Raw genomic sequence first — 27,731 nt, 5'->3', positions numbered from 1 at the left:
CCTGCCACAAAATAAAAAGAACTGGGAATATTGGTCAGTGGTAGAGAACCCCTGAGTTCAGTCCCTAGTATTGGAAAGAAAAGAGGAAGAAAGAAAAAGAACAAATGAAAGAACTATTCAAGTCTCACTGAGCAGAGGTATCCCAAAAGGGGGCCATTAGATTGAAATGTTAAGAAAGTAGAATTCCTTTGGATCATATTTTTAAAAAATGTTCAACTATGTTATTGAGATAAAATTGACATACAAAAAGCTGTATATACTTAATGTGTATTACTTTTATGAGTTTGGAGATAAATATACACCAGTGAAACCATCACCATGGTTTGTACCATCAACCTGGGTATTCACCTGCAAAAGTTTTCTCCTGCCTCCTTATTTATTATTATGATTAAGACCATTTAAGATTTACCTTGTTAGCATAAGAGTACAATATTGTTAACTTGAGCTCTGTGCTGTACAATATGTCTCTAGAACTAATTCGCCTTGTATAACTAAAACTTTGTTATCTTCAGTTTCTCCTGTCTCCAGCCCTGGAAACCACTGTGCCCCTTTGGTTCTGTGTTTAAACATGTTAGATTAATTATATAAGTTGTATTAATTAATTATTAATCAATATTATATAATGTTGTATTTGTTTTTCTGTGCCTCGTTTATTTCACTAAATGGTGTCTTCCAGATTCATTCATGCTGTCACAAATGGCCATGTTTCTTTCTTTTAAAAGGCTAAATAATAGAGCTGAGGTTGAGGCTCAGCGGTAGAGCACTTGCCTACCAAGTATGAGGCCCTGGGTTCGATACTCGGCACCACATAAAAATAAATAAAATAAAGGTATCGTGTCCAGCTACAACAAAAAAATAAATATTAAAAAAGGCTAAATAATATTTCATGTATTTACATATCATATTTTCTTTATTCATTAATCCATTAGTGGACATTTAGGTTGCTTCCAGTCTTGAGCAGTGTGAATAATGCTGCAGTGAATATGGTGTATAGATATCCTGAGATCTAGATTTTATTTCCTTTGGATGTGTACCTACCAGTTGATTTGCTGGATCATATAGTAGTTCTAATTTTAATTTTTGGGGAGTGAGGGGATGCTGGGGATTGAACCTAGGGCCTTGTGCATGTGAGGCAAGCATTCTACCAACTGATCTATATCCCCAGCCCTCTATTTTTAAATTTTTAAGGAACTTCCATACTGTTTTCCAGAGTAGCTGTACCAGTTTACATCCCCACTCACAATGTACCTTGATTGTAAATTTTAAGCACTCAGTACTGTTTTAAATTATTACTCTTTTAAATCATATTAATCATTTAAAAATTATATCAATTAGTTTTCCTCTAAATATGGTGGATTTTTCTTAATAGTTTTTATTTCAATCCAAGGAACATATTTGTTCCTTAGACTATATCTTCAATTAATGGAAATCATGAGAAAAATACAATGGAATATATTCATAACACTAAAGAATGTTCACAATACTGTGTAATTAGTAGGATACTAAAGACCCAAGTAGGTGAAAAGATCATTTACTGTTACTCTGGTTATGAGAGTAGATTGTTGAAGTTTGGGATATATTGATATGAGCTTTAAAACTTTCTGAACTGTAGTGTTTCCCCTTCTGTGCTTTAAAGAATGAGTCAGTACTGTAACTGAGAGTTGCCTCGCTGGCATAGCTGTCCAAAAATTGAGACCCTCCAGGGTAATGTCATATCAATGTTCCAGACATATTTATTGTATCAATAGAAGTATTTATTCTCTATTAAACAGTGCAAAGGTGAAATTTGATCTCCTAATCTGATTTCTGCTTTAAATATACTTATTTTTAATCAGTAAGTTCTATGAGTTATTATTGGGGGATTGTCCGCCAGCATCTCACTGGGGGTTCTTCTTCCTGCCTAGGAGGAAGCCTAAGCCACCCTAAAACTTAAAATCTCAAATAATTAGTGAATAACAAAACACAAATACTCAGAAATATATTTACAAAAGGTGAAGCCCCTGATAGATCTAGTGCACATAGGTTCTGGAACTAGAACAACAACAACAAAAGGCTCCGGTTGTTTATATAAGGGGGTACATCAAAGGCAGGAATAAGGTTTCAAGGGCAGAGTCTTCCTTCCTGCAGTTTTGCAGTCAGCTGGTTGATTGACATCTTGGCTGGTCACACCCATCTCAGGTGCTGTTTGGGCCACCGAAGAGCAGGATAAAGATTCACATTGTCCCTGGACAGTTGACCAGAGAAAATATCCACTGGTTCTTCCCAGACACTAGATGTCTCTATCTACGAGGCTTCTAAAGCTCCTGACAAGTAATTCTGTTAGATTTGCCCCTACCCTGTTTCTTCATAGAAGAAACCAGAAGGAATTGAGTAGGACATCTCATTGAAACGTTCATTGTTCCCTCCTATTCCTGAAATACTCCTTTAGAAGTGAAGCAGCTCTCTGGCTTACCTCCCACAGGCCTCTTTGGTTTTTGTTTATTTGTTTTATTTTGTTTTTGAGGTACTGGGAATTGAACCCAGGGCCTCTTGCATGCTAGGCAAGTGCTCTACCACTGAGCTGCATCACCAGACCTTCACAGGCCTCTCTTAAAAGCAAGATTTTTCAACCTCAGCTTTTTTTTTTTTTTTAACATTTTCAGCAGGACAGCTTTTTGTTGGGTGAGGGTTAGCGGTGACTTTCCTGTGCATTGTATGATGTTTAATCTTTATCCACTGGATACCACTCCTCCAGTGTTGACAGAATATTTCCAGACATCACCCAATGTCCCCTGATGAGCAGAATCACTCCTAGTTGAAAACAGTACTGTACCATTAATCAGTGAGGAAGAGGCTTAAAAGCTTCTGTGCCTGAGTCTACTAATGGAGGAACTGGCAGTTCAGTATAATAGTCCCTGTTCTGGCAAGTTCAGTTACTTGTGATCTGAAAATATTAAGTGGAAAATTTCAGAAATAAATAGTTTATGTTTTAAATTGTGTGCCGTTCTAAGTGCTGTCCTAGCCAGAGTGTCAGTCGTCTCTTGTTTAGTATATCTACTCTGCACATGCTACCTGTCACCTACCACCTGCCCATTGGTTACTTGGTAACCATGTAGGTTATCAGATTGTTGCAATATGGCAGTGCTTGTGATCAAGCAGCTTATATAGTAGCCTAATGCTATGTTACAGTGCCTGTGTTCATTCTCACTTAATCTCATCATGTAGACATGTATCATTCACATCATCACCAGAAGGGTGAGAATAATCCAATAAGATGTTTTGAGAAAGAACACACTCGTGTAACTTTTATCACAGTTTTTTGTTATAATTGTTCTATTTTAATATTAGTTATTATTGATAATATCTTACTGTGCTTGATTTGTAAGTTAAACGTTATCATAGGGAAAAACATGGTATATATAAGGTTTGGTACTATCCATGGTTTTAGGCATCCACAGGGGGTCTTGAAGTGAATTCCCCACAATTTAGGCAGAACTACTGTGTGTCCAGGATGATGCGTGATACCTTGAATTTGTAACTCCACTAGTGATCATGCCTGTGCCTTTTCAGGTTTAAGCCACTGTTAAGAATCAAGCTCACTCTTCTGAACTTCCCTCTGTGGCAAAGATTACTTCTGCCATAGTTGGACCTTCTTTCTGGAGGTAAATGGACTTCCATTAAGCCTCAGCTGATTTCATTTAGTCCTCTCATGCTTGATGCTTAGCCATGATTTTGTGTTGTTGTTTAATAAAAGAGACAAAAGATTTTGTTGTTCAATTAACATTACATCCTACAAAATGCCAATAGCATCCTTCTGGATGGATGACAGTCAGAAATGTCTCCAGTTTGATGTAGAGGTGTGACTCAGTGGTGGAGCACTTGCTTAGGGTATGTGATATTCTGAGTTCAATCCCTAGCACTGGGGGGAAAAAAAAAAGTCCCCAGTTTAAACCAAAAAAAAAAAAAAAATGCTGCCTCTGGGATCACTGGTCACAAAACCAAGATGTGAAAAATACTGTAATGATTTATCACTTTACTCTTTTTGCGGGAATAGTCCCACAACTGTCTGTTGTCAATCTCTGATTTACTTTGTGCCCAGTGATGTTCTTTAAAAGTAGCTGTGGTGGTTTTTTTTTTTTTTTTTTTGGTTATAAAATTAATACAGGAAGTTTAGAAAATATGAAAAAGCACCAAAAGAATCAACTATAATCTCATCTCCCAGAGATCTTCTCCTGACTTATTAATTGGATATATATTAATTTCTGGGGTGTTTTGATTGGTGGTGGTGTTGGTATGACTCTTAATGCTTTGCCATTTCTTCTGACTGCTAATCCAGAATAGCTTAGTGAAAAGAATGTAAGGTCCTGTTGCAGCTCAGGTGACAGCTAACTGGATGGTCTCAGATAAGTTACTCCCCCAACCTCAAAATCAAGATATTGGAACCTAAAGTGATTATCTAACAAAATAGTTAACAGTTGCAATCGACAGTTGTTGAGCATATGCATTAAGAGACTTTCTATTGGGGGAAAAAACCTCTAATAGATGGATTTCTAAATCCTTTGTAGCAGTTTCACCATCCTCTACCCATCTTTTTTGTTATCTTTATCAACAAGTATATGCAAATACCTTTTTTATTCAAGACAATTACCATTGTAAGGATACATGAGCTATTTCCTGCTTTCGTAGACCTTAGAATCTAGTGGCTGGACAATGGGTGGGTAGAACATAGGAAAATAGTAGTGTTATAAATGTTGCAGTAGGGATAGATTCAAATTCTATAAGTACACATTTTTAAAGCATCTTTTTTGAGATATAATTTATATGTCACAAAATTCACCCATTTAAAATGTATAATTCAGTGACTTTTAATATATATAGAAAGTTGTGTAGTCATCAACGCAGTTTAAGTTCACAAACATTTTTGTAACTCTGGAAAGAAACCCTGTGCCTATTACCAGTCATTCTCCATTCTCTCCACTATTTTCCCCTAGGCAACAATTTATTAATCTTTTTTTGGGGTACCAGGGATTGAACTCAGGGGCACTTGGCCACTGAGCCCCATCCCCAGCCCTATTTTGTATTTTATTTAGAGACAGGGTCTCACTGAGTTGCTTAGTGCCTCATGTTGCTGAGGCTGGCTTTGAACTCTGAGATCTTCCTGCCTCAGCCTCCAAAGCCACTGGGATTACAGGCATGCGCCACCACACCTGGTTTATTAATCTGTTTCTACATTAATTGCCTATTTTTTTATTTTCCATATAAATGTAGTTGTACAATAAATGGTCTTTTGGTTTTTTTTAGAGAATTTTAATATTTATTTTAGTTTTTTTGGCAGACACAACATCTTTGTTGGTATGTGGTGCTGAGGATTGAACCCGGGCCGCACGCATGCCAGGCGAGCGTGCTACCGCTTGAGCCACATCCCCAGCCCTAGCATACTGTTTTTGTTGCATACACTGGTACTTAATCCTTTTTTGGGGGGGTAGTTGTAGATGGACAGAATGCCTTTATTTCATTTGTTTATTTTAATTTTTCTTATGTGGTGCTGAGGATCGAACCCAGTGCTTCATGCATGCCAGGTAAGCGCTATGCCACTGAGCTACAGCCCCAGCCCACTTAATCACATTTTGTTTATTCATTCATTGACATTAGGTTTGCTTTTGTTTTGGAAATAATGCTGCTATTCATGCAATATTTTTTTTGTGTATGTGATACTGGGGATTTAATCCAGGGATACTTTACCACTGAGCTACATCCCCAGACCTATTATTATTATTATTGTCATTATCATTTTTGAAAAATTTTATACCTTTATTTTTTATTTATTAATTTTTTTTTTTAATGTGGTGCTGAGGATCGAACCCAGGGCCTCGCACGTGCTAGGCGAATGCTCTACTGCTGAGCCACAACTTCAGCCCCTGTCCTGCCTTTGCCTTCTGAATTTCTGGGATTATACATGTGTGGATTATAGACATGTGCCACTGTGTCCAGTTTTCTTTCTTTCTTTCTTTCTTTTTTTTTTTTTTTAGTTTTGGTGGTGCTGGGGATTGAATCCAGGCCAGGCAAGTGCTCTACCCCTGAACCACATCCCCAGCCCCACAAATGTACAAGTTTATGTGGGCATATTTCAGTTTCTTCAGGTGTATACCTAGGAAGTAGAATGGCTGGGTCATATGTTAATTCTGTGTTTAACTTTTTGAGAAATTCCGACTGTTTTCTGTAGCAGCTATATTGTTTTACATTTCTACAACAGTGTACTATCCACTCATTTCACATATTTCATACCAGAAACCTGAAAAAGCACTGACATGGTACACATGTATTTTTTCAGTAAGGTGTCATTATCTGTAAGGTAGAGAACAACAATCATGTTGCTCCAAGAGAGAAAGGGAGGCCTGAAATGTCACAGCTCAGCACCCATCAGTGTATCTCCTGTTCCAGCAGAGCACCTTTCAAAGACCCGTTCAGTTTGGTCCCCTTTATGCCTTTAAACGTTTGGTTTAGGTCTTAACTTGGCCTGCACATTAAAGAGCTTTAATAAATGCTCATACCTGCCTGTACCACTTAAATCAGAATTTCTGTACTAATGATAGACTAACAGGCATGTAATCTAGCCTTGCATGCAAGTTCCTGTCGCTCCATGTCCTCACCAACACTTAGCTGATTTTTTTTTTATCAGCCATTCTGAAGTGGTATCCCATTGTGATTTACAAATACTTTTTCCCGATATGTGGTTGTCATTTCACTTTCTTCTTTTCCTTTCTTTTGATGGTGCTGGAGATTGAACCCAAGGCCTCACACATACTAAGCACTTGCTAAGCACTGAGCTATATCCAAGCCCCATTTCATTTCTATGATGTTATCATTTGCAGCATAGACATTTTTAATTTTTTTGTTGAAATCCAGTTTATTTTTTCTTTTTTTTAAGAGAGAATGAGAGAGGAGAGAGTGTGAGAGAGAGAGAGAGAGAGAATTTTTAATATTTTTTTTTTTTTTAGTTCTCTGCGGACACAACATCTTTGTTGGTATGTGGTGCTGAGGATCGAACCCGGGCCGCATGCATGCCAGGCGAGTGCGCTACCACTTGAGCCACATCCCCAGCCCTTTTTTTCTTTTTAGTATTTTTTAAAGAGAGAGAAAATTTTTAATGTTTATTTTTTAGTTTTCGATGGACACAACATCTTTATCTTATTTGTATTTGGTGCTAAGGATCGAACTCAGCTACGGCTTGAGCCACATCCCCAGCCCCTTATTGTTTCTTTTGCTGCTTAGTATGCTTTTGGTGTCATACCTAAGAAACCAACATCTAATTCAATATCATGAAGTGTTTCCCCTATGTTTTCTTCTCAGAGTTTTATTGTTTTGGCTTATGAATTTAGGACTTTGATCCATTTTGAGTTAATTTTTGTTTATAGTATAAAGATGGATCTAACTTCATTCTTTTACATGTAGCTGTCCACTGGTTCCAGCACCATTTGTTGAAGATACACTCTTTCTTCTTTTGGTTCTGGAATTGAACCCAGGACCTCATGTATGCTAGGCAAATGCTTTTCTACTAAGCTACATTCCCAACCTTTTTTATTTTTTTATTTTGAGGCAAATTGTCTAGGCTGACCTCGAATTTGCAATCCTCTTCCCTCAGCCTCCTGAGAAGCTGGGATTACAGGCTTATGCCAGCATGCCTGGCCAGAGATACACATTTTTAAATAGCATCCAAAATGTCTTTTATGCAAATGTCAAAATGAAGGCATAAATGGTCTGGAGGGAAAAAAAAAAGAACTTTGTGCTGAGGCTATAGTTCAGTGGCAGAGTGCTTGCCTAGTATGTGTGAGGCACTGGGTTTAATCCTCACTACCACATAAAAATAAATATATAAAATAAAGGCATTCTCTTAATACACAACTCCAAAAAAATTAAAACACTTTAAGCAAAAGCAAAGTTATTGTGAGGCACTCAGCTAGAACACAGGATGCCTGATGTATGTTCAGGGTTGTGAGATTTCAGGCCTCCTTTTCTCTGCTGAAGCAACTATACTGTTGTCCTCTACCCTACAGGTGGCAGCATCTTCTTACTGAAAGAATGCATGTGTGTCATGTCAGAGCTTTTTGAGGTTAGAAGCACTTTGGGAACGAAGTATGTGAAACACAACAAGAATCTAATTTCACTTTTCAAATGGTACAGAGAGGTTTTACCATTTATTGTATGGCTACTGAACAATCTGGCTTTGAAATAATACAAATCAAAATTTGAAATTAGTGAAAACCTTAGATTTTTTTAAGTAAAGTACAAATGAAATGCCATATATTGTCTAAAATCCTGTTTATGGAATGCCACAGGCCTGAAGCTGCAAGATGTGAACAGCTCCCATGCCATGATTTTTGGTTGTCTGAAACCCTTGCTCGGTTTTCAGATCAGTTCCTCCTCTTGTGTTGCTTAAAGATCAGCCTGGTGGAATTGTATAGAAATAACTGATCAACATCATTGTCCGTATTCCATTTATGTTTATTTTGGTAAACGACCAGTAGGATATCTTCTGGGATTTGTTTCAGAAATCTTTTAGGATGTCATCGTGCTTCAGGGTCCCATTAGGGATTTATTATGCTCCAAACCAGTGCTCCTTAAAGTGTTTGAAAGCTAGTGAAATTGTTTGAGAGAGATGCTGCTATGTAGGATGTTACTAGCCCACAGTTGAATAACATTGAAAAACTTGCAAAAAGCCAGGTGCAGTGGTGCTTGTGTATACTTCCAGCTACTGGGGAGGCTGAGGCAGGAGGATCACTTGATTCCAAGAATTCAAGATAATCCTGGAAAACATAATGAAATCCCATCTTAAACAAATAAATGTAATAGTTTGACATTGTCTCAACTTTCTTACTATGTTTAATAAGAGTATCTATAGTAGATTGGGAATAACGTAAAGCTGGTCCTTTATCTCAGAGGGTGAAGAAACACTGCTCTAAAGGAAGTAGCCTTGAGGAGGAGTACTTTAATGAAGCCACCTTTATTTTACATTTATTTTTCTATTTCTCAGGGATTTTGTATTGGAAGACATGGATCTTGCTGCTAATGAGCTCAGCATTTATGACAAACTTTCAGAGACTGTTGATTTGGTGAGACAGACAGGCCATCAATGTGGCATGTCAGAGAAGGCAATTGAAAAATTTATCAGACAGCTGCTGGAAAAGAATGAACCTCAGAGGGGGCCACCCCAGTATCCTCTCCTTATAGCTGTGTATAAGGTAAAAATAAAATCACTTCGAGTTTGATTCTACCATTTGAAACTTGATTTTTCTATGAATAAATTGGCCTTTGCTCTTGTTGTTTTGTTACTGGAAAATTTGACTATGTTGTTCATCATCACAGATGAAAACTGTATGTTTATAGTGAAACTATTTGTGTATATTTTTTAGTGGTAGACATAACCTCTGATTGTATGATAGGAACTTGGTGAGCCTTCGGATCCTCCTAGTTCTCAAACTTTAAATGCTTTCAGAAATGAAAGTAAATGGCTTGTTTATGAAAGCAGATTTATTCTTCTGGAAGTATCAGAAAAGGACTGTGTTTTTTCTTGGCCTTAAGGTATTTTGTTGTTGGGACAATTATTAATCTTTTTCTAATCTTTCCTTGTAGGTCCTTGTAACTCTGGGATTAATCTTGCTCACTGCCTACTTTGTGATTCAACCTTTCAGCCCATTAGCACCAGAACCAGTGCTTTCTGGTGCTCATACCTGGCGCTCACTCATCCATCACATTCGGCTGATGTCCTTGCCCATTACCAAGAAATATATGCCAGAAAATAAGGGAGTTTCTCTGCGTGGGGGTGATGAAGACAGACCCTTTCCAGGTAGAATGCTGCATCTACTACCTATGAGCTAGTTTTCCTGACAGTATTTGATGGGAAAGGAAGTAACATTTATTGAAACCTAATGAGTGACATCTTTCCTATATTGTCTTATTTAATTCAGTCCCCACTAAAACTCTATAGGATGGTGTTTTAGTCAGTTTATTCTCTTCTGTGACTAAAAGAACTGACCAGAACAATTTTAGGGAAGGAAAAGTTTATATGAGGGCTCACAAGTTTCAGAGGTCTAAATTCATAGAGAGTAGACTCCATTCCTTGGGGCTCCACGAGGGGCAGAACATCATGGCAGAGAGTGTGGCAGAGGGAATCAGCTCACATGATGACCAGGAATCGGAGAGAGAGATGTCCCCTTGGATACCAATAAATACCCCAAAGCCATACCCCACATCCTCCAGCCACACCCCACCTGCCTCTAGTTACCACTCAGTTGATCCTGTTGGGGATTAATTTGCTGATTGGTTTAAGGCTCTCATAACCTGATCAGTTCCCCTCTGAACCCTCTTGCATTGTCTCACTGTGAGCTTTTGGGGGACACCTCACACACAAACCATAACAGATGGGTTTTGTTATCTCTGTTTTGCAGATGGATAAACTTGAGGCTCAGAGAAATTAAGAAACTTGCCAGAGAAACACATCTATGTGGTGTGTTTTCACTAGAAAACACACATCTTGAGAATGAATGTTTATGAAGGATTTGACTGATTTTTTCCCCCTGCTTTCTCTCCTATGGTCCCTATCCATAATGGATGTTTAATATACAACTATTAATTTACTGAAAGTGTCAGAGTTCAGCTTGTTTTTTTTCTTTTAAATTTTTTTGTAGTTGTGGATGGACGGAATGCCTTTATTTTGTTTATTTTTATGTGGTGCTGAGAATCAAACCCAGTGCCTCACACATGCTAAGCAAGTGCTCTACCACTGAGCTACAACCCCAGCCTCAAGTGTATCAATTTTGATACAATCAAGTTTAAGAAACACTTAAATTTAGAAACAGTGCATCAATGACAGTGTAGGAATTTCTAGTCTGACAGGACCATTTGAAGGGTTTCTTTTTGAGATAGTGAACATGTGATAAGACTTAAAATTTATTTTTTGAGAAAGAATAGAGGGATCTTGGGAATTTTTTTCAGTACCAAAGTTCAAGTCCAGAGCATTGTGCACACCAGGCAAGCACTCTACTAGTGAGCTACACCCTCAGCCCCTCCCTCCTTTTTTGTGTTTTTTTTTATATTATTTGGATATATAGGAAATGTGTACATTAATATCACAAATGTAGGATTTTTTTGTGTGTAACTGTTTTGAAACCTGTAGGATTTAGGATAACTTTTAGGAAATATGTTTTCAGGAAAAAAAATTATTAGTTTAAGCCAAGCTTTCTAATTATAATACCATTCTTTAAGCCAAAACCTAATCAGTCATAAAAATTATCTCTTGAATTGGGTTTCCTTTGAAAGCTATTTTTGTACATTTGAGGAAGTCATGAAAAGATTTCCAAAATTAATTAAAATCAGAGGAAGGAGCCAGGTGTGGTGGTACATGCCTGTTATCCCAGCTTCTAAGGAGGCTGAAACGGGAGGAGCATAAGTTTGAGGATCACAAGTTCAGTAACTTAGTGAGACCTTGACTCAGAATAAAAAAGGACTGGGAATGTAGCTGAGTGGTAGAATGCCTCTGGATTCAATCCCTAGCACCATGAAAAATAAGTAAAAATACAAAATTAGGGGCGGGCCGCTGGCGCTGTAGCTCAGTGGTTAGAGTGCTTGCCTTCCTTAGGTGAGGCATTGAGTTCTATCCTGAGCATCACATAAAGATAGATAAATGAATAAAGGTATTGTGTCCATCTACAACTAAAAAAAAAAAAAATTTGAAAAAATACCAAACCAGAGGAAGGGAACATTGTAAGATAAAAAAGTGTCTTGGGTTTTTGTTTTTTTCCTTTTAAGTCAACAGCTCACATATTTAGTTTTTAAATTCTAGATATAACTTTCTTATATTTATTGGGAAGATTATTTTTGAATTTCATCAATATAACTCAAAAATTAAGTTTCCAATTTCTGTCAGGAAGGTCCAGGGCATCTGGAGAAAAGAACCAGAGAACCTTGTCAGTTAGCCCAGACACATCCTTCTCCTTTGCTGATGGTCTTCCCCTCACAGCCTCCGCAGAGGTAGCGTCTGCTCTTTGGCACGTGGGATGAAGTAAACAGGGCCTGGTTGATGGTTCTTTCTCCTGCTTCATTAGAGAAAGTCTTCATAGACAAGCTAAAAAATGAGAATTGATCAAGGGACAATGATTGTTCCTCCTCTAAATTATAGTTTAAAAGTTTAAGAAACTTCAGTGTCTTGTCAGAAATCCTAATTATTTGGTCCATTTAAAACTAAAAAAAAAAAAAATCTATTTTTTTTAGTTTTAGGTGGACACAATATCTCTATTTTTATGTGGTGCTAAGGATCAAACCCAGGGCCTCATGCGTGGTGCAAGGATTGAATCCAGTGCCTCATGCATGCTAGGCAAGCACTCTACCACTGAGCCACAACCCCAGCCCCCATTTAAAATTAATATTTTGCCCTGAAGATTGAAATCCAGTGAGTCCATGGAAGTGTATGGTTTTAGCTCATTAATGTTGTTGATTCTATAAAAGTACTGACTTGACTTAGAAGTGTAGATACTGACTCACCATATTTTCCTGTGTATTAGTTCGGCAAAGTTGTAAACATTAAAACAACAGTGTTGGGCTGGAGATGTGGCTCAGCGGTAGCGCGCTCGCCTGGCATGCGTGCGGCCAGGGTTCGATCCTCAGCACCACATACCAACAAAGATGTTGTGTCCGCCGAGAACTAAAAAATAAATATTAAAAAATTCTCTCTCTCTCTCTCTCTCTCCTCTCTCACTCTCTCTTTAAAAAAAAAAAATAAAAAAAAATAAAAAATAAATAAATAAAACAACAGTGTTTTGCAGGATATTTAGAAGGAAAGTTAAGATGGCATAATGATATGAGGGGTAAATAGAATTGGGTGTGAGAAGTAGGAACCTCTGGGCCTTTAAGAGGGCTGGAAAAGTAAAACTATAATTCTTAAAGTCTGGTTAAAAAAAAAAAAAAGGAAAACAACCAACAACTGTTTTCAGCTAAGGATCGCTAGCAGTACCTTTGAAATAAAGGCAGTAGGAAAATGCTCTGGCAGATTTCCCCAAGGAAACCGTGTGAGCATATTGTTTCCTTAAGTGCGGCTTGTCTGATGCTCCCAGGGTCAGCTGGTGCTCCTTGCAGTGGCACCTTGGGAACGACAGTGGCAACTTGATGTTCTAGAGGCATGACCACCAATGGTAAGAGGTTTCCTCCTGAGCTCTGGTGGGTTTTCCTCCTGACTCCACCCAGGGAACAAAAAGCCAACAGAAGTGGGGTTCTCTTTCTAGGTTTCAGCCTTGGGTAGGAAATCCCACCCTCCTCCTACCTCTTGATGAGGAAGATGGAAGTGACTTTGTAGTGAGTCATGGGAACAATATACTCCACAGCAGAAAATAAGTAAAGAAGCTTCTGGTTATTTAGTACTCACCAAATGCCAGTCCAGTTTAACAGTGTTTCCATATGTTGGCTCATTTAATATTTACAACATCTTTATGAGGTAGATTCAGGTTTTATGCCCATTTTACAGATGAAGTCACAGTAAGATGAGGTCATTTGCTCAAGATTCTAAGACTATTGTTTTGGAGCCAAGATTTGAACCCAGGCAGCCTGTCGTCCATCTGGGTTCTTAACCTCTGATGTGAATAGTTCATAACTGTACAGGATGACTGAGGAGTCTAGTTTTCAGTTTGATTTTGGAAAGTTCTTTCTTCTTCAAGTCTCCAAATGCTTTCTCTCTCAGCTCTCAAGTCCTTGAAGAAACAGGGTTCTTTCTGACTGATACTGCAATTCAATGATAAATGATCTTTTAAATTATTGACCCGTTAGAAGTTTCCTGCACTGGTGTTTTCCTAGGCTTTCAGCCCAGCTTATCCTCCCAGTCTGTACTGTTATGGATAATGTCTTACTTAATATTTTCTCTTATTAATCCATAGTTTTCCCTTCATATTTACATTCTGTTCTTTTTTTTTCCTCCCAGACTCATAATTTTTATGTCTCCTTTGCTTCTGCCCATTATCCTCGTGACTTTCATCATTTTCATTGAATCATTGAGTCTTTTTAAAATTTGTATTTATTGGTGGTACTGGGGATTGCATCCAGGGCCTTGCGAGTGCTAGGCAAGCAAGTGCTGTTCCACTGTGCTGTGTCTGTAACTCAAATCATTGATCCTGAGAGTTTAAAAAGGAACTTTAGAGTTAGTCTAGTATATACCCCTATTTTATAAAAGAGGCCAGGAGACGTGAAGGAACTTGCTTATCCATCTAAATGTGCCAAGCTAGCCGGGTGTGATGTGGCAAACTAGCTGGGTGTGGTGTCATATACCTATAATTCCAGATACCTGGGAGACTGAGGCAGGAGGATTTCAAGTTCATGGCCAGCCTCAGCAATTTATTGAGGCCCTAAGCAGTAGTGAGACCCTGTCTCAAAAATAAAAAATATAAAGGGCTGGGTATGTGGCTCAATGGTAAAGCTCCCCAGGGTTAAAAAAAAAAAAAAGTGGCAAACTAGCACTTGAACACTAGTTCTTAACGCTATTCTATCATTCTGCTCATTATACCACTCTTTACCTGCCATCTCTGGTCTCACTAAGCCAAATTCCAAGGTTATATGCCCAGTTATTTTGTTTACTTCAGGCATTTTCTGGCCAATTTTAAATTAAAACATTCATTTATGCTGAGGAGACCTGGATAGCCTCACATACGGTGAGATGTTGTGTCTGCACTGCACAGCAAGAACACTATGTATCCATGACCTTCGAGGAAGGATGAAGTGGGTCCAGCAATATCATGGAGGGAATAGTAGGTTATTCATTGACTTAGAACTAAGGAACATAGAAGGTCTAGGCCAGTATCCAAATATGAAATTCTTGGACCTCGAGGAATACCTTCCTCTTTTATTGGCAAAATAAACTTACCTTCTGTGAAATCAACAACTCTGACAAGCAGTACCAGGCACCGTACCATGTACTTTATTTTCATTTCTCAGCCTCACAGCAATCATATAAGATAGTTAGCCACTTCAAAGATTTGGAAACAGGCAAGATTAACTAACTTACCTAAAGTCTCACCTTTGGAGACAAATTCTCATACAAATGAGAACTCATGAAAATAGGTGGACTCTGGTTTGGAATGGTTCAAATGTGTTGCTTCTGAAGGCAAAGCCATTGGCAAAATGATTCCTTGGGCCTCTATCCCTCTCATGTATGAAGGGGGCTCCAGCTGTGATGCCTCCCATGCAGAGCTGGCCGTGGCCACCTGCACTATCGAGGCTTCACCCCTTCCTCACTAGAAGAAGCCCTGTGCAACACGAGCTTAAAGGGTAGCTTGGTCAAGTAGTGAGCACGTACCAGTGTCAGTCAGGGAACTTTACCATGGACGTGCAGGCTTTTCCTGGGTACATTGCTTTTCTTCTTCTTTTTCTTTTTATTTTTTTCTCTCTCTTTTTAATTGTAGATGGACATAGTGCCTTTGTCTTATTTATTTATTGTTATGTGGTGCTGAGGATCCAACCAGTGCCTCACATGTGGTAGGCAAGTGCTCTACCATTGAGCCCCAGCCCCAGCTCTCCTTGGTATATTTCTTTTTAAAATATCTTTCTTTCTTTATTTTTATGTGGTGCTGAGGATTGAACCCAGTGCCTCACACATGTGAGGCAGGCACTCTACCACTGAGCTACGGCCCCAGCCCCTCTCCTTGTTATATTTCTAATATAAGAAATCTAGGGGCTGGGGTTGTGGCTCAGTGGTCGAGCACTTGCCTAGTGCCTAGAGGCTCTGGGTTCAGTTCTCAGCACCTCATAAAAATAAATGAATAAAATAAAAGCTCATCAACATTTAAAAAAATTTTTAAAAAAAGAAATCTAGCATAGGGGCTGGGGTTGCAGCTCAGAAGTAGAATGCTCACCTAGCACATGCAAGGCACTGGGTTCAATCCTCAGCACCACATAACAATAAATAAATAAAGGTACTGTGTCCAACTACAACTAAAAAAAATATTTAAAAAATAACTTAAAAAGAAAGAATAGAAATCTAGCATTAAAAATCCTGAGGATATATTTATTGAATGTATATATTTTAATTGATACTAGGGATTGAATCCAGGACCTTTTTGTTTTATTTTAACATGGTCTCATTAAGTAAGCAGGCTGTCCTTGAAGTTGTGATCTTCCTACCCCAGCCTCCCAAATAGCTGGGATTATAAATTGGTGCCACCACATGTGGCATTTAATCCTTATTTTGAGGTTTCTGTGGATTCACACTGCTCATTTGATTTTCCTCTCCATGGACTTAATCTTATTGTTAAAGTTTCTGAAAAGTCAGGAGTGGCCTCCCTCCCTTCCGTTTCTAGAAACCCTACTGTGTGCCAGGCACTGCTTTCGACAGAGCAGTGAACAAAACAGACAGACTCTCTGCTCTTGCACAGCTAGGATTAGCTTTGGGCCTTTCTTTCTACTTCACTATCCTTGTTACCCAGAGGAAGAATTTTGTCCAAAAAGATTTTTTTTTTCTTTTGCCAGGTTAATAATCTGTGTGAAAGGAGTCTCCCTACTTCGAATTCCAGGGTATGCTGTGGTTGTTCGCAGTAAACCAGCCTACATGAGTATTCTTTGTCAGTTACTCTCAGGCACCAGAAAGCCTTTTGATAGTCAGATCTTGACCACCCAGTTTTCTGCAGAAGGTCCAACTTGTAGAAAAGAGTGGGAGGTTACAGTTTTTGTACCTAGACTTCAAGGCTATGTTTGGTCTAGGAGATTGTTTTTGACTTTCAAACAGGGAAATAATTCCAAATCATGGTGAGAATTTGGACTACAGGTTGTGAGATTTATTAAACTCATATATGTACATAGAGTTTCTCTTCTCTTCCCTGCTTTTTTTTTTCTTCTCTGTAAATAACTGATATGGGAGCATATCCGGAGTAAAACTATTATTGGCATTGTACTTTTCTTCCTTATCTTTGTTACCTAGAGGAAATTTTGAAAGAAAAATGGGCAGTTACTATGTTCCTTCCACTGGCCTTTCTGTCTGGTGCTGTAGAAAGAATGAGTAGAAACGGGGACAGAAAGAAGCAAGTTGCAGCAACTCTATATAATTGAAAAAGCGTTGTGAGCTTGGGTTCCATGGGATGGTCTGTCTGTGTGCTCTTGACTGTTTCCCAGGATGGGGTTTTGCTCATTTTGTGGCATGATGGCTCCTGCCATATGTAGAGAAAATATCACATGAAACGTTTGCAGGTAGACGCACAAAAGCCCACTGTAGTCTGGTCACATCTCTGTTTTGGGGGATTCTGTAGAAGGGGAGGAAGAGCCTACACTGTTCCCCCACCCCATCCCCAAATAGTCCTCTGCCTGCCCATTCTTTATGCCCTTTCCATTAAATACAAGCACATACTTTATCCATCTTGGTGATCTCAAGGCTAAGAAAGCAAAAGTAGCTCTTGAAATTTGGATGGCATAGGCTAGCCCATTCCAGTGATCCTTCCCCCTCATTTCCCCTTTTCCTTTGCTGGCACCCTCCTTGTCACATGCTTCTGCTCCTCTTGGGTGCCTCTCCAGGGGACTGATGCTGCCTTCTTTTTTTTTTTTTTAAAGATTTTTTTTTAGTTGTCAATGGACCTTTATTTTACTTATTTCTATGTGGTGCTGAGGACCAAACCCAGTGCCTCACACATGCCAGGAGAGCGCTTTACCAGCCCAGGACTGCCTTCTGATATGACTCAGTTCCACATTTCAAACTTGATATTCTTGGCTTAAGTTTTCATGATCTCCAAAGACATTTTTTACTCGGAAGATACATAAAACAACACATACATACAAAGAAAATAAAGTGGCATAATGTTTTGGTTCAAAAAAAATTCTTTTTGAGGGGTATTGGGGATGAACCCAAGATCTCTCACATGCTAAGCACACGCTCTACCACTAAGCTACACCCCCAGCCTTATGTACTTTATACACACAAACACTTTTTTGCTTCACAATCACATAAAGGGGCTTATGTAGGTATTATTTTTGGCTAGACTCATGGAATTACTTTCTTAGGCTACTAAATCAAAGTACCACAGGCTGGGTAGCTTAAGACAACATAATCTGTTCTCTCAGTTCTAGAGACTGGAAGTCTGAAATCAGGGTATTGGTAGGGCCGTGCTTCCTCCTGAAGCTCTTCAGCTCCTTGTGGTTGCCAACAACCCTTGGTGTGCCTTGGCTGGGCTCCAGTCTCTGCTTTTATCTTCACATGGCTGTCTTCCCTTGTGTGCATATCCTTTGTGTCCTCTACTCCTCCTCTTCTTTTTATTTTAAATATTTTTTGATTGTCAATGGACCTTTATTTGTTTATTTATTTATTTGTTTCTTTGTTTGTTTATTTATTTATTTATATGCAGGGCTGAGGATTGACCCCAGGGCCTCACACATGCCAGGCAAGTCCTCTACCACTGAACCCAGAGCCACAACCCAAGTCCCCTCTGCTCTTCTTATAAAAACTGTTTTAGTCAGTTTTTTCACAGCTATGACTAAAAGACCTGACAAGAACAGTGAGTGAAGGAAAAGGTTATTTGAGGGCTCACAGTCTCAGAGGTCTCATTCCATGGACAGCTGGCTTCATTCCTCAGGGTTCGAGGCGAGGCACAACAACGTGGTGGAAGACTGTGGTAGAGGAAATCTGCCCTTATGATGATCAGGAAGTAGAGAGACTGACTGCACTTGCCACATATAAAATATATGCCCCAATGACACACTTCCTCAAGCCATCCTGCACACCTTCAGTTACCACTCAGTTAATCCCGTCAGGTGATTAATTCACTGATTGGGTTAAGGTTCTCATAACCCAATCGTTTCCCCTCTAAACCTTCTTAAATTGTCTCACAAATGAGCTTTTGGAGGACACGTCACATCCAAACCATAACAAAGACACCATTCAGATTGGATTAAGGGCCTATACATCAGTATGACCCCATCTTAACTAATTGCATCTGCAGAGAACTTATTTCTGTGTAAGGTCACGTTTTGAAGTCCAGAAAGGTCATAAATTTTGGATACTATTTAACCCAGTATATAATTTGGGGGAATTTTATACTCTATTCTGAGAATAGTCCACAATTTAACAAGTTTTGCTTTTCTATTATAAAAAATATACCTGACATATTTATAAACATATTTTTGAATACATGTACTGTATTTCTATAAGATATACATATGCGCATATGCGTGTGTATTTATTTATTTATTTTGTACGAGGTGTTAAGGTTAGAGTTAGGGTTACACATATTAGATCTATTTCTACATTCTTTTTTCTGTTTTCTTAAGCTTTTTGCATATATATATAAATATATATATATAATATAATATATATTATATATATATAATTTTCCTCTGTGCAGAGGAAGCACACAGTTGATTTTCATTATTTATTGCAGTTATGTCTAGGGTCTGAAGTTTCTGAGAACACTAGATTAATGATTGCTAGATTACTGCCTTTACAGGAAATACAGGTTAGGTACCTGCAAGCCTCTCCCACAGTTTTCTAATCAGTGCACACTTTGTTTTGTGTATGTTTCTGTTTAAAGGCCCCTTGTTGAATATATATTGTTGCTTCATTAACATTAAATTCATAGTCAACATCATTATAATTTATGAACAAATGCATATTTTTTCCGCAAGGCACATCACAGCCTTCTGGCACTAAAGAAGACCAGGTAGCACTTTAGCATTATACTTGAGAACTTTTTTTTTCTTTTCATTAATTAACTTTATTTTTTAGAGCAGTTTTGAATTCACATCAAAATTGGGGAAGTACAGAGAGGTTGCATATGCGCTTTGACCCCACACATGCACTGTCTCTTTTAGGGGTCCTTTTAAATACAAAAATCACTCAACGAAAAGCACAAAAATGCCAAAAAACGTGGCATTAAAATAGGTTATGAGGGGCTGGGGTTGTGGCTCAGTGGTAGAGTGCTCGACTAGCATGCTTGAGGCACTGAGTTTGATCCTCCACACCATATAAATGTGAAATAAAGATATTGTGTCCAATTAAAAAACTAAAAAATAAATAATAAAAAAATAAAATAGATTATGAATAGGATGCTTGTTTATAATATTGGAAATGGGGAAAAAACAGTAAAAGATGTTACCTTGTTCTACCTCAGCTGGGATTTGCTGCTCTGCAAATGATGCAAAAAGTATCTTGGGTATTGATTTTAGAGTATTAATTTAGGGATTAGAGGAATTTGAAAATAGGAATTCTAATAATGAGGATTAACTTTACTATTTTAATTATTGTAATAATATAGAATGCTCTAATGTCTGGTGAACTAAATCCCTCATTTCATTTTCAAGAATTTATCGTTAACTGGGTAAGGTGGTTCATTTGTGTAATCCCAGCTATTCAGAAGGCTGAAACAAGAGGATCATCGGTTTGAGACCATATTCAGCAATTTAGTGAGTGTGCAGGGTTTAGTACTGGGTTCAATCCCCCGTACTAAAACAAAAAGAATTTCTTGTTTATACCTCTTAAAATCTAGTTCTAGAATAGGACAATCAATGAAAAGTTAGCAAGGAATTTGAATAGACATTTCTTTAAAAATATACAGATGGCCTGTATATACATGAAAAGATCCTCAATATCATTAGGCATCAGGAAAATACAAATCACTTCATACCCATGAAAACGGCTGTAATTAAAAAAAAAAAAAAAAAGAAAAAAACAGACGTTTAACAAGTGTTTGCTTGAACATGAAGAAATTGGAACTTAATCTGTGCTGATGGGAATGTCAAATAGTGTGGCAGTTCCTCAAAGAGTTAAAACAGAGTTACTATGTGACCTAGTAATTCCATTCCTAGATAGATACTCAAGAGAGGTAAAAACATATGTCCACACAAAAGATGTAATAGAAGCATGAGTCATAGTAACCCCAAAATAGAAACCACTAAAATTTTCACCAACTGATGAACATGTAGACAAATGTGGCATATCCATGCAATGAAATATCACTTTACATTAATTAAGTGCAACTGGCAGAAACCCAGGGACATTGACAATTCGGTGTGGAGAAGATTCAAGGGCCAGATCTTGATGCCCAACATTAGTTACAGGAGCAACAAGAAAACAAAGCACACGCTGCCTAGTGGCTTCCGTAAGTTCCTGGTTCACAGTGTCAAGGAGTGGAAGTGCTGCTCATGTGTAACAAACCTTACTGTGCTGAGATTGCTCACAACGATTCCTCCAAGAACCGCAAAGCCATCCTGGAAAGAGCAGCCCAGCTCACCAGTTCCAACACCAAGGCTGAGCAGTGAAGAAAATGAAAAGATAGTTGATGTGCACGTTTTTTGTGTGCTTAATCACAAAAACTGCCAAAAAAAAAATGAATGAAGTATGGATACATACTACAACAAAGACAAGCCTTGAAGACCTATGCAAGCTGGGCATGGTGGCACACACCTGTAATCCCAGTGGCTCAGGAAGCTGAGGCTTGGGAAGCTGAGGTTCAGGAGGCTGAGGCAGGATTGCGAGTTTGAAGCTAGCCTCAACAACTTAGCAAGGCCCTAAGCACCTCATGGAGGCTAGGTCTCTAAAATATTTTAAAAGGTTGGGGAGGGGCTAGGGATGTGGCTCAGTGGTTAAGTGCTCCTGGGTTCAGTCCCTGGTTACCAAGAAGAAAACTTATGCAGAATGAAAGAAGCTAGATATAAAAGGCCACATATAGTATGATTCCACTTATGTTGTTCAGGGTTGGACGGAGGTGGCAGGGGATTGGACATCCGTGACTGCTGATTGATACAGAGTTTGTTTTTAGAATGCTGGAAATATTTTTAAATTAGTAATGAGAGTTACACAACTAGGAATTCACTAATATTCAGTGAATAATATGTTTAAACTTTTTAAATTTGTTTTTCTGGATGAATAGTCTATCATCTGATAAATTATACACTTTAAATGCATACATTTTATAGTATGTAAATTTTATCTTAGTAAAGCTTTTAAAAAGAAATGTATTGACAACTACTTAGAGAAAGCAAAATCATGTTCTGCCCTTCCAGTCCTACCCACCTCTACCCAGGTAGATACAGGCTCGAGCCTGTTAATAACCCATGGGCAGTCAGAGGTGGGGGTCTTTAAGTCGGTCATTTGCCCAGTGTCTGTCACATAACTGTGTTCTAACTGTTCCTGTGCCTGAGGGGAGTGTCCTCCATCGATTTTAGCCAGTGTCCATACTTGGGAAGTCATTATGTTGTCCAGGATGGTTGGGCAGGCTGGATTACTGATTACTGCCTCTTGCTATTCCACACATGCACTTTATAGGTGAACTTTAGAACCCTGTTGTGACAGCCTCATCCCACCCCTGCCTTCACTAGTAAGAAACCTGATGTGATTCTGTCCAAGTTATATTAATTTTGTGTGTATGGTTTTGGGACACTCGACATTTTGTGTGTGTTTGTTACTGAGGATAGAACCCAGAGCTTCCCACATGCTAGGCAAACACTATACCACTGAGCATCCTTAGCCCGAGATTTGACAAGTTTATATCTAGTCTCCCTACCCAGGACTATAGTACATGGTTTCTTTCTTTGTTTTGAGATCTTATTTTTTAAAATATTTTTATTTGTAGATGGACACGATACCTTTATTTTATTTATTTCTATGTGGTGCCAGGGATTGAACCCAGTGCCTCACACATGCTAGGCAAGCGCTCTACCACAGAGCCACAACCCCTCTATTTTTATTCATTTACTTTTATGTGGTGCTGAGGATCAAACCTCACATATGCTAGGCAAGTGTTGTACCACTGAGCTAGAACCTTAGCCCTTGGGATCTTATTTTTATGTCCTTTAATAAAGTTTTATAGTTTTGGCCTTTTTTTTTTATGGTGGTGGTACTGGAGATTGAACCTAGGGGTTCCCTACCATTGAGTTACATCCCCTAGTACTTTTTTTTTTTTTTTTTTTTTTTTTTTTTAAATTTTGAGACAGGGTCTCATTAAGTTGCAGCTTGCCTTGAACTGGTGATCCTCTTGCTTCTGCCTCCCAAGGAAGGAGGTGCCGCTCACCCAGCTCCTAGTTTTACCTTTCTTATTAAATTTATTTCTAGTTTTTATGAATTGGATCATTTTAATTTCAGTTTTTAATTAGTTAGAGCAATAAAGCTATTGCTTTTTACATATTAAGGTATATGCATCTTACATTATTTCATCTTATATTATTCCTTTAGTACTAGCATTTGTTTACGTGTGTTTCTTGGACTTTCAGGGAAAGTCACCCCTAAGTTTTTCTCTTATTTCCCAAGATACTGTCCTAATCTTGCTTTATTTTCCTTTCTTGATTTTCCTTTACTGGGTCTTCTTCTTGTACCTGTGTTTCAAGGAATCTCCACCTGGAAATACCAAGAATATCTAAAGCTCATAATAAAATTAAACAAGTTACACTTAAACCCTTCAGAGCTGCTTGCTGCTAGACAATGCAGCACATTTGTACAGATTAGAGGACGGCTCCCCTTTGTGTTGATGCTTTACTCTCACCTCTTGGGAAGACGATCTTAATTAACTGATTCTGTTGAAATATGACACATCACTGCAGAAAATGTAACAAGTCTGTGGCTATCCAGGGTCTCGCAGGTTGGTGCTCTTTAGATGAGGAGCCCTGCGGGGTGTCATCCAGCCAAACATTCACAGCAGTGCCGCCCCCGTCTATGAATTTGCCTTTCCTTCAAGCCCACTACCTCTGCCATTTAGTCTCATTGTTTCACATCTCTTCACGGGACCCCAAAAGAGGAAAGTCAGAATATAACTAGGTCGTCCTCTTCCCAGTCTCTCTTAGGGCGCTCTCATCCCAACTCGGAATAATGTCCCTAGAACATCAGGAAACCCCTGCTGAAAAGCCTCATTGATGGATCAATTTCCTCATTTTTCTCTCAAGAGTCAGATGCGCTTCAAGCCCTGGAAGCCCTATGGCAGTGTTCCCTTGGGCCCCTTGCCCAGCGTCCCCTGTCACACTCTTAACTTTTAGTTTTTATCTATAAGGTCAAAGTAATGAGGCCTTCTCCGCAACCACATGGTACAAATCAAACAGTATAGTACGCAGAAATGGCACATGCAGGGCCAGGTTCTTGTTGCATTAGCTTCCTTTTCTTCCCAACTACTTTGGAAACTGAAACGTGGTGTGTAATGGTAACGTGTTGTTATAATTATTTGTGCTTCATGGTGTGTCCATTATGTGGAGTTCTTGTATTTTGGCAAGAATTCATTATTTTTGACTCCTAATAAGGAACATTTGAAAATATTCCAGAAGGAAAAAAGTGTACACTTTGCAACCTTAGTGTATCACAGAAACAGGTGACTCTATAAGTTTATTCCGCTGGCCCTGGAGGCCCCTGGCGAGCCCTGTGGGAGGAGAGGCCCCCTTGCACCTGCAGTTGTCTGGTTGATAGATTGACCAGGAGGAGAGCTCCTTGAGGACGCCCAGTGCTATCTGTGAGGGATGTGCTGGTCACAGACCTTCCCTAGAGGGGAGTCCCATCCCTCTGCTACTGCCTTAACGAACACCAAGATGAAGTGTTTACTACTGATTACAGGAAATGTTTGGTGAGGGCTGGGGTTGTGACTCAGCGGTGGAGCGTTCACCTAGCACATGCAAGGCCCTAGGCTCAGCACCACATAAAAATAAATAAATAAAATAAAGGTATATAAAAAAAGAAAGAAGATATTTTGTGAATAAGGGTCAGTTTCTAAATGAGTTTATTAGTTTAAAAACTTCGGTTCACCTCACACAGTAGGGCACACCTGTAATCCCAGCAACTTGGGAGGCTGAGGCAGGAAGATTGCAAGTTCTAGGTCAGCCTGGACAACTTAGTGAGACCCTTTCTCAAAGTAAAATGGTTGAGGGGCTGGGGATGTGGCTCAAGTGGTAGCGCGCTCGCCTGGCATGCGTGCGGCCCGGGTTCGATCCTCAGCACCACATACAAAGATGTTGTGTCCGCTGAGAACTAAAAAATATTAAAAATTCTCTCTCTCTCTCTCTCTCTCTCTCTCTCTCTCTCTCTCTCTCTCTCTCACTCTCTCTTTAAAAAAAAAAAAAAAAAGTAAAATGGTTGAGGCTATAACTGAGAAGTCAGGTGCCCCTGAGTTCAATCTCCAGTACCTAAATAAATGAGTTCATTCCAGCCACATTTGGTTGTCTCTTGCTTTTTGTTCTAGGCTCTCTCTGGATTCATTTCTACTAGGTTTTAATCAGAACCATGTTGTGAAACATTTTGGATTCAAATTAGAGTTCAAAACAAACAACTCTGAGAGAGTACAGATGAAACCCAGAACAGAAGATAAACAAGAAATAATATAATAGCATTATAAAAAGGATTCTGTCAGAGGGCAGGGACAGGAAGAAGCTGGGGAGGTCATATAGAAACAGCCCCCTCAGAGAAGGAGCCAACCAGGGAAAGGTTTCAGGCAGCCAGTGAGTACTCATATCAGGGTCTGGGTTGGGGTCCTTCCACTTCTGACCAACCTGTGGTCCAGAAACAAGGGTTAGTAGTGGCCCTGCCTCTGGTGAGATAGGGTGGAATAGTTCTTATGGGCAGATGCAATTCACTGTATGCCAAAAGGGCCCCTAGGAAGTGCTGTCTCTCCTGCATCCCTTCTGTTTTCTGTGCCCTTTCCTCACTCTTCCTTCCCAGAGTTGTCCTGGCCCCCACTTGTTCTTGAGAGCCAGAGGTCTAGATGCTCAGAGTGTGCGAGAAGACATGTATCAGGGGTATGAGGCCACCCTTTCCATCTGCCCTCCCCGTGTGCTGTAGACATTTCAGACAAGTGGTCATGGGTTAGAAAATGTTGAGAGAGAATGCTTTTGCCAACTGTTATGTTTAATTTATTGATTTGATTTAGGAAATATATGTACATGTTAAAAGACATTTTTCATAAAGTGTAAGAAAGTATACAGAGAAAAGTATCCTTCCCATCCCTGTCCCCTGGACCCTCTACTTGTCTTCAGAGGGTACTTACTTCACATGTCCCTCTTCAGAGGTCTTGTGCTTATCATTGTTTCCTTTGAAAATTATGTTCCTTTCACTTTTGTTCCCGGAGTACTGGATCTACAGCTGTGTTATTCCTGTGTCTAACTCTTTCTCCATATCTCTCCCCCTCTCAGATTTTGACCCCTGGTGGACAAATGACTGTGAGCAGAATGAGTCAGATCTCATCCCTCCCAACTGCACTGGCTGTGCTCAGAAATTACCCCTCAAGGTAATACTCCTGGAAGATACCCCCAAGGAGTTCGAGAGACTCCATCCTCTGGTGATCAAGGTAAGAAGACTGAATCTCAGGCTGGGGTTGTGGCTCAGTGGTAGAGCGCTTGCCTAGCATGTATGAGGCGCTGGGTCCAATCCTCAGCACCACGTATAAATAAATAAGTAAAATAAAGGTTCTGTGTCCCTCTATAACTAAAAAAACTGAAAAAAAAAATCCTGATTCTCTCACTGAGTGATGGTTTGCTTTCTGTCTCACCAAGTCTGGACAGCCCCTATTGTCTGAGGAGATTCAACATTTTTTGTGCCAGTATCCTGAGATGACAGAAGGCTTCACTGAAGGGTTTTTTGCCAAGTGGTGGCGTTGCTTTCCTGAGCGGTGGTTCCCCTTTCCTTATCCATGGTGAGTATGGAAGGGCACTTAGCTTGTGTGTGGGGAAGAGGTGGGCTAGATGTCCAAACAGTGGGAGCCACTGAGCCCCTGCCACGTGACCGCACCGAGTACTCACTTGACAGCATACAGCCAAGGGAGAGGAGTTCTCTGATAAACTAACCAAATGGAGCATGGTCAAAAGAAGGGCACCACCATGGGGTGCCTAATAGAATCATGATTTATTTCTAAGTATGTGTTAATAGAGACGTGTCTGGAGGATGGGTCCTGAGCACTGGGGCCGAGGAAAGAGCGTGAGGAGCAGGAGGAGAACTGCATTTCCTGGCACTTGCTTGTTCTAGGCAGAGTGTTTTGGTGCTTAGTGTCTGTTGCTCATTAGTGACACTCACAATAGCTCTGGGAAAAAGAAATTATAATTGTCATTTTTCAGATCAGAAGAGTGGCAATCAGAGAGGCTCAGTAACTTGCCCAAGCACACCCCATCAGGACTGACACCCGTGTTGGTTTCCCTATTCCTTTCTGCGTCCTACAGAAGACACTCCATGGCTTCCAGTCCTGAAGATAAGCTGGCTGGCCCAGTCGGGTCCATTCCTTGGGTCTAAGGTTGCTCTCTAACAAGAAAACAAAAGCTGGTTTCTATCCTAGAACTGTTTCAAAGGAGAATTAAAATAGCTTTCTCGGAATTCTTCCGGATAATTTCTTAATACATCCTCCTAACTTTAAATTTGCCATCTATTTTTGAGATAGAATGCCCAGTTTAACAAGCTCATCAGGCCTCCCACTCTGCACTGGGAAGAAGGGTCATGCTTTTTTATCCCCTCCTCTCTCCTTCCCTCCCCCACGTGGCCTGCTGTTTTTGTGATCTCTTTACAAGGTAGAATGAATAGATCCTTTCTTTTCTTTGTCTATACATTGTTTTAACTGGACTTTCTAGACATACCACCCACTCATAGAAACCATGGCCATAGGGTTTATGCGTGTGTGTGCATGTTATAATTCATTTTTTCAGCTTGACTCTTCTTCATGGACCTAGAACTTAAGATATTATACTGTTTTCTTTTCCTCTTTACCTACCACCCAGTTCCCCACCCTTGCTTAGTCCTCTGTTAGTAGATAGGCTGGATGGCCCAGTCTGATGATGTTTTTCTGTTACAAACT

The 27,731-nt window shown here is 39.4% G+C and overlaps 1 protein-coding gene and 1 non-coding gene across 14 annotated transcripts in view; one reads left to right on the top strand and one right to left on the bottom strand.

Annotated features, from left to right (window-relative positions):
• The window catches only part of C8H6orf89 (chromosome 8 C6orf89 homolog), a 52,922-nt gene that overhangs the window by 4,676 nt on the left and 20,515 nt on the right, over positions 1 to 27,731 (top strand). For 10 of the 13 annotated variants that reach the window (XM_026383376.2, XM_077802222.1, XM_077802224.1 and 7 more), the window contains 4 exons: positions 9,011 to 9,218; positions 9,610 to 9,823; positions 26,086 to 26,240; positions 26,446 to 26,585. In XM_026383376.2, the coding sequence (XP_026239161.2) occupies positions 9,011 to 9,218; positions 9,610 to 9,823; positions 26,086 to 26,240; positions 26,446 to 26,585 (717 nt within the window). Of the gene's footprint in view, positions 1 to 3,570; positions 3,642 to 5,536; positions 5,559 to 6,977; positions 7,048 to 9,010; positions 9,219 to 9,609; positions 9,824 to 26,085; positions 26,241 to 26,445; positions 26,586 to 27,731 lie in introns of those variants that run through there. The other 3 variants (XM_077802225.1, XM_026383381.2, XM_077802226.1) reach the window with 3 other exon arrangements.
• Positions 2,499 to 2,571, bottom strand: Trnaa-agc (transfer RNA alanine (anticodon AGC)). Its single transcript has one exon. It is a non-coding gene; the product is annotated as a tRNA-Ala (tRNA).

The sequence above is a fragment of the Urocitellus parryii genome, chromosome 8 (genome assembly GCF_045843805.1).
Source record: "Urocitellus parryii isolate mUroPar1 chromosome 8, mUroPar1.hap1, whole genome shotgun sequence".
NCBI classification, from domain to species: domain Eukaryota; kingdom Metazoa; phylum Chordata; class Mammalia; order Rodentia; family Sciuridae; genus Urocitellus; species Urocitellus parryii.
The sequence above is the reverse complement of the archived record's forward strand: the minus strand, read 5'-3'. Positions and strand labels throughout refer to the sequence as shown.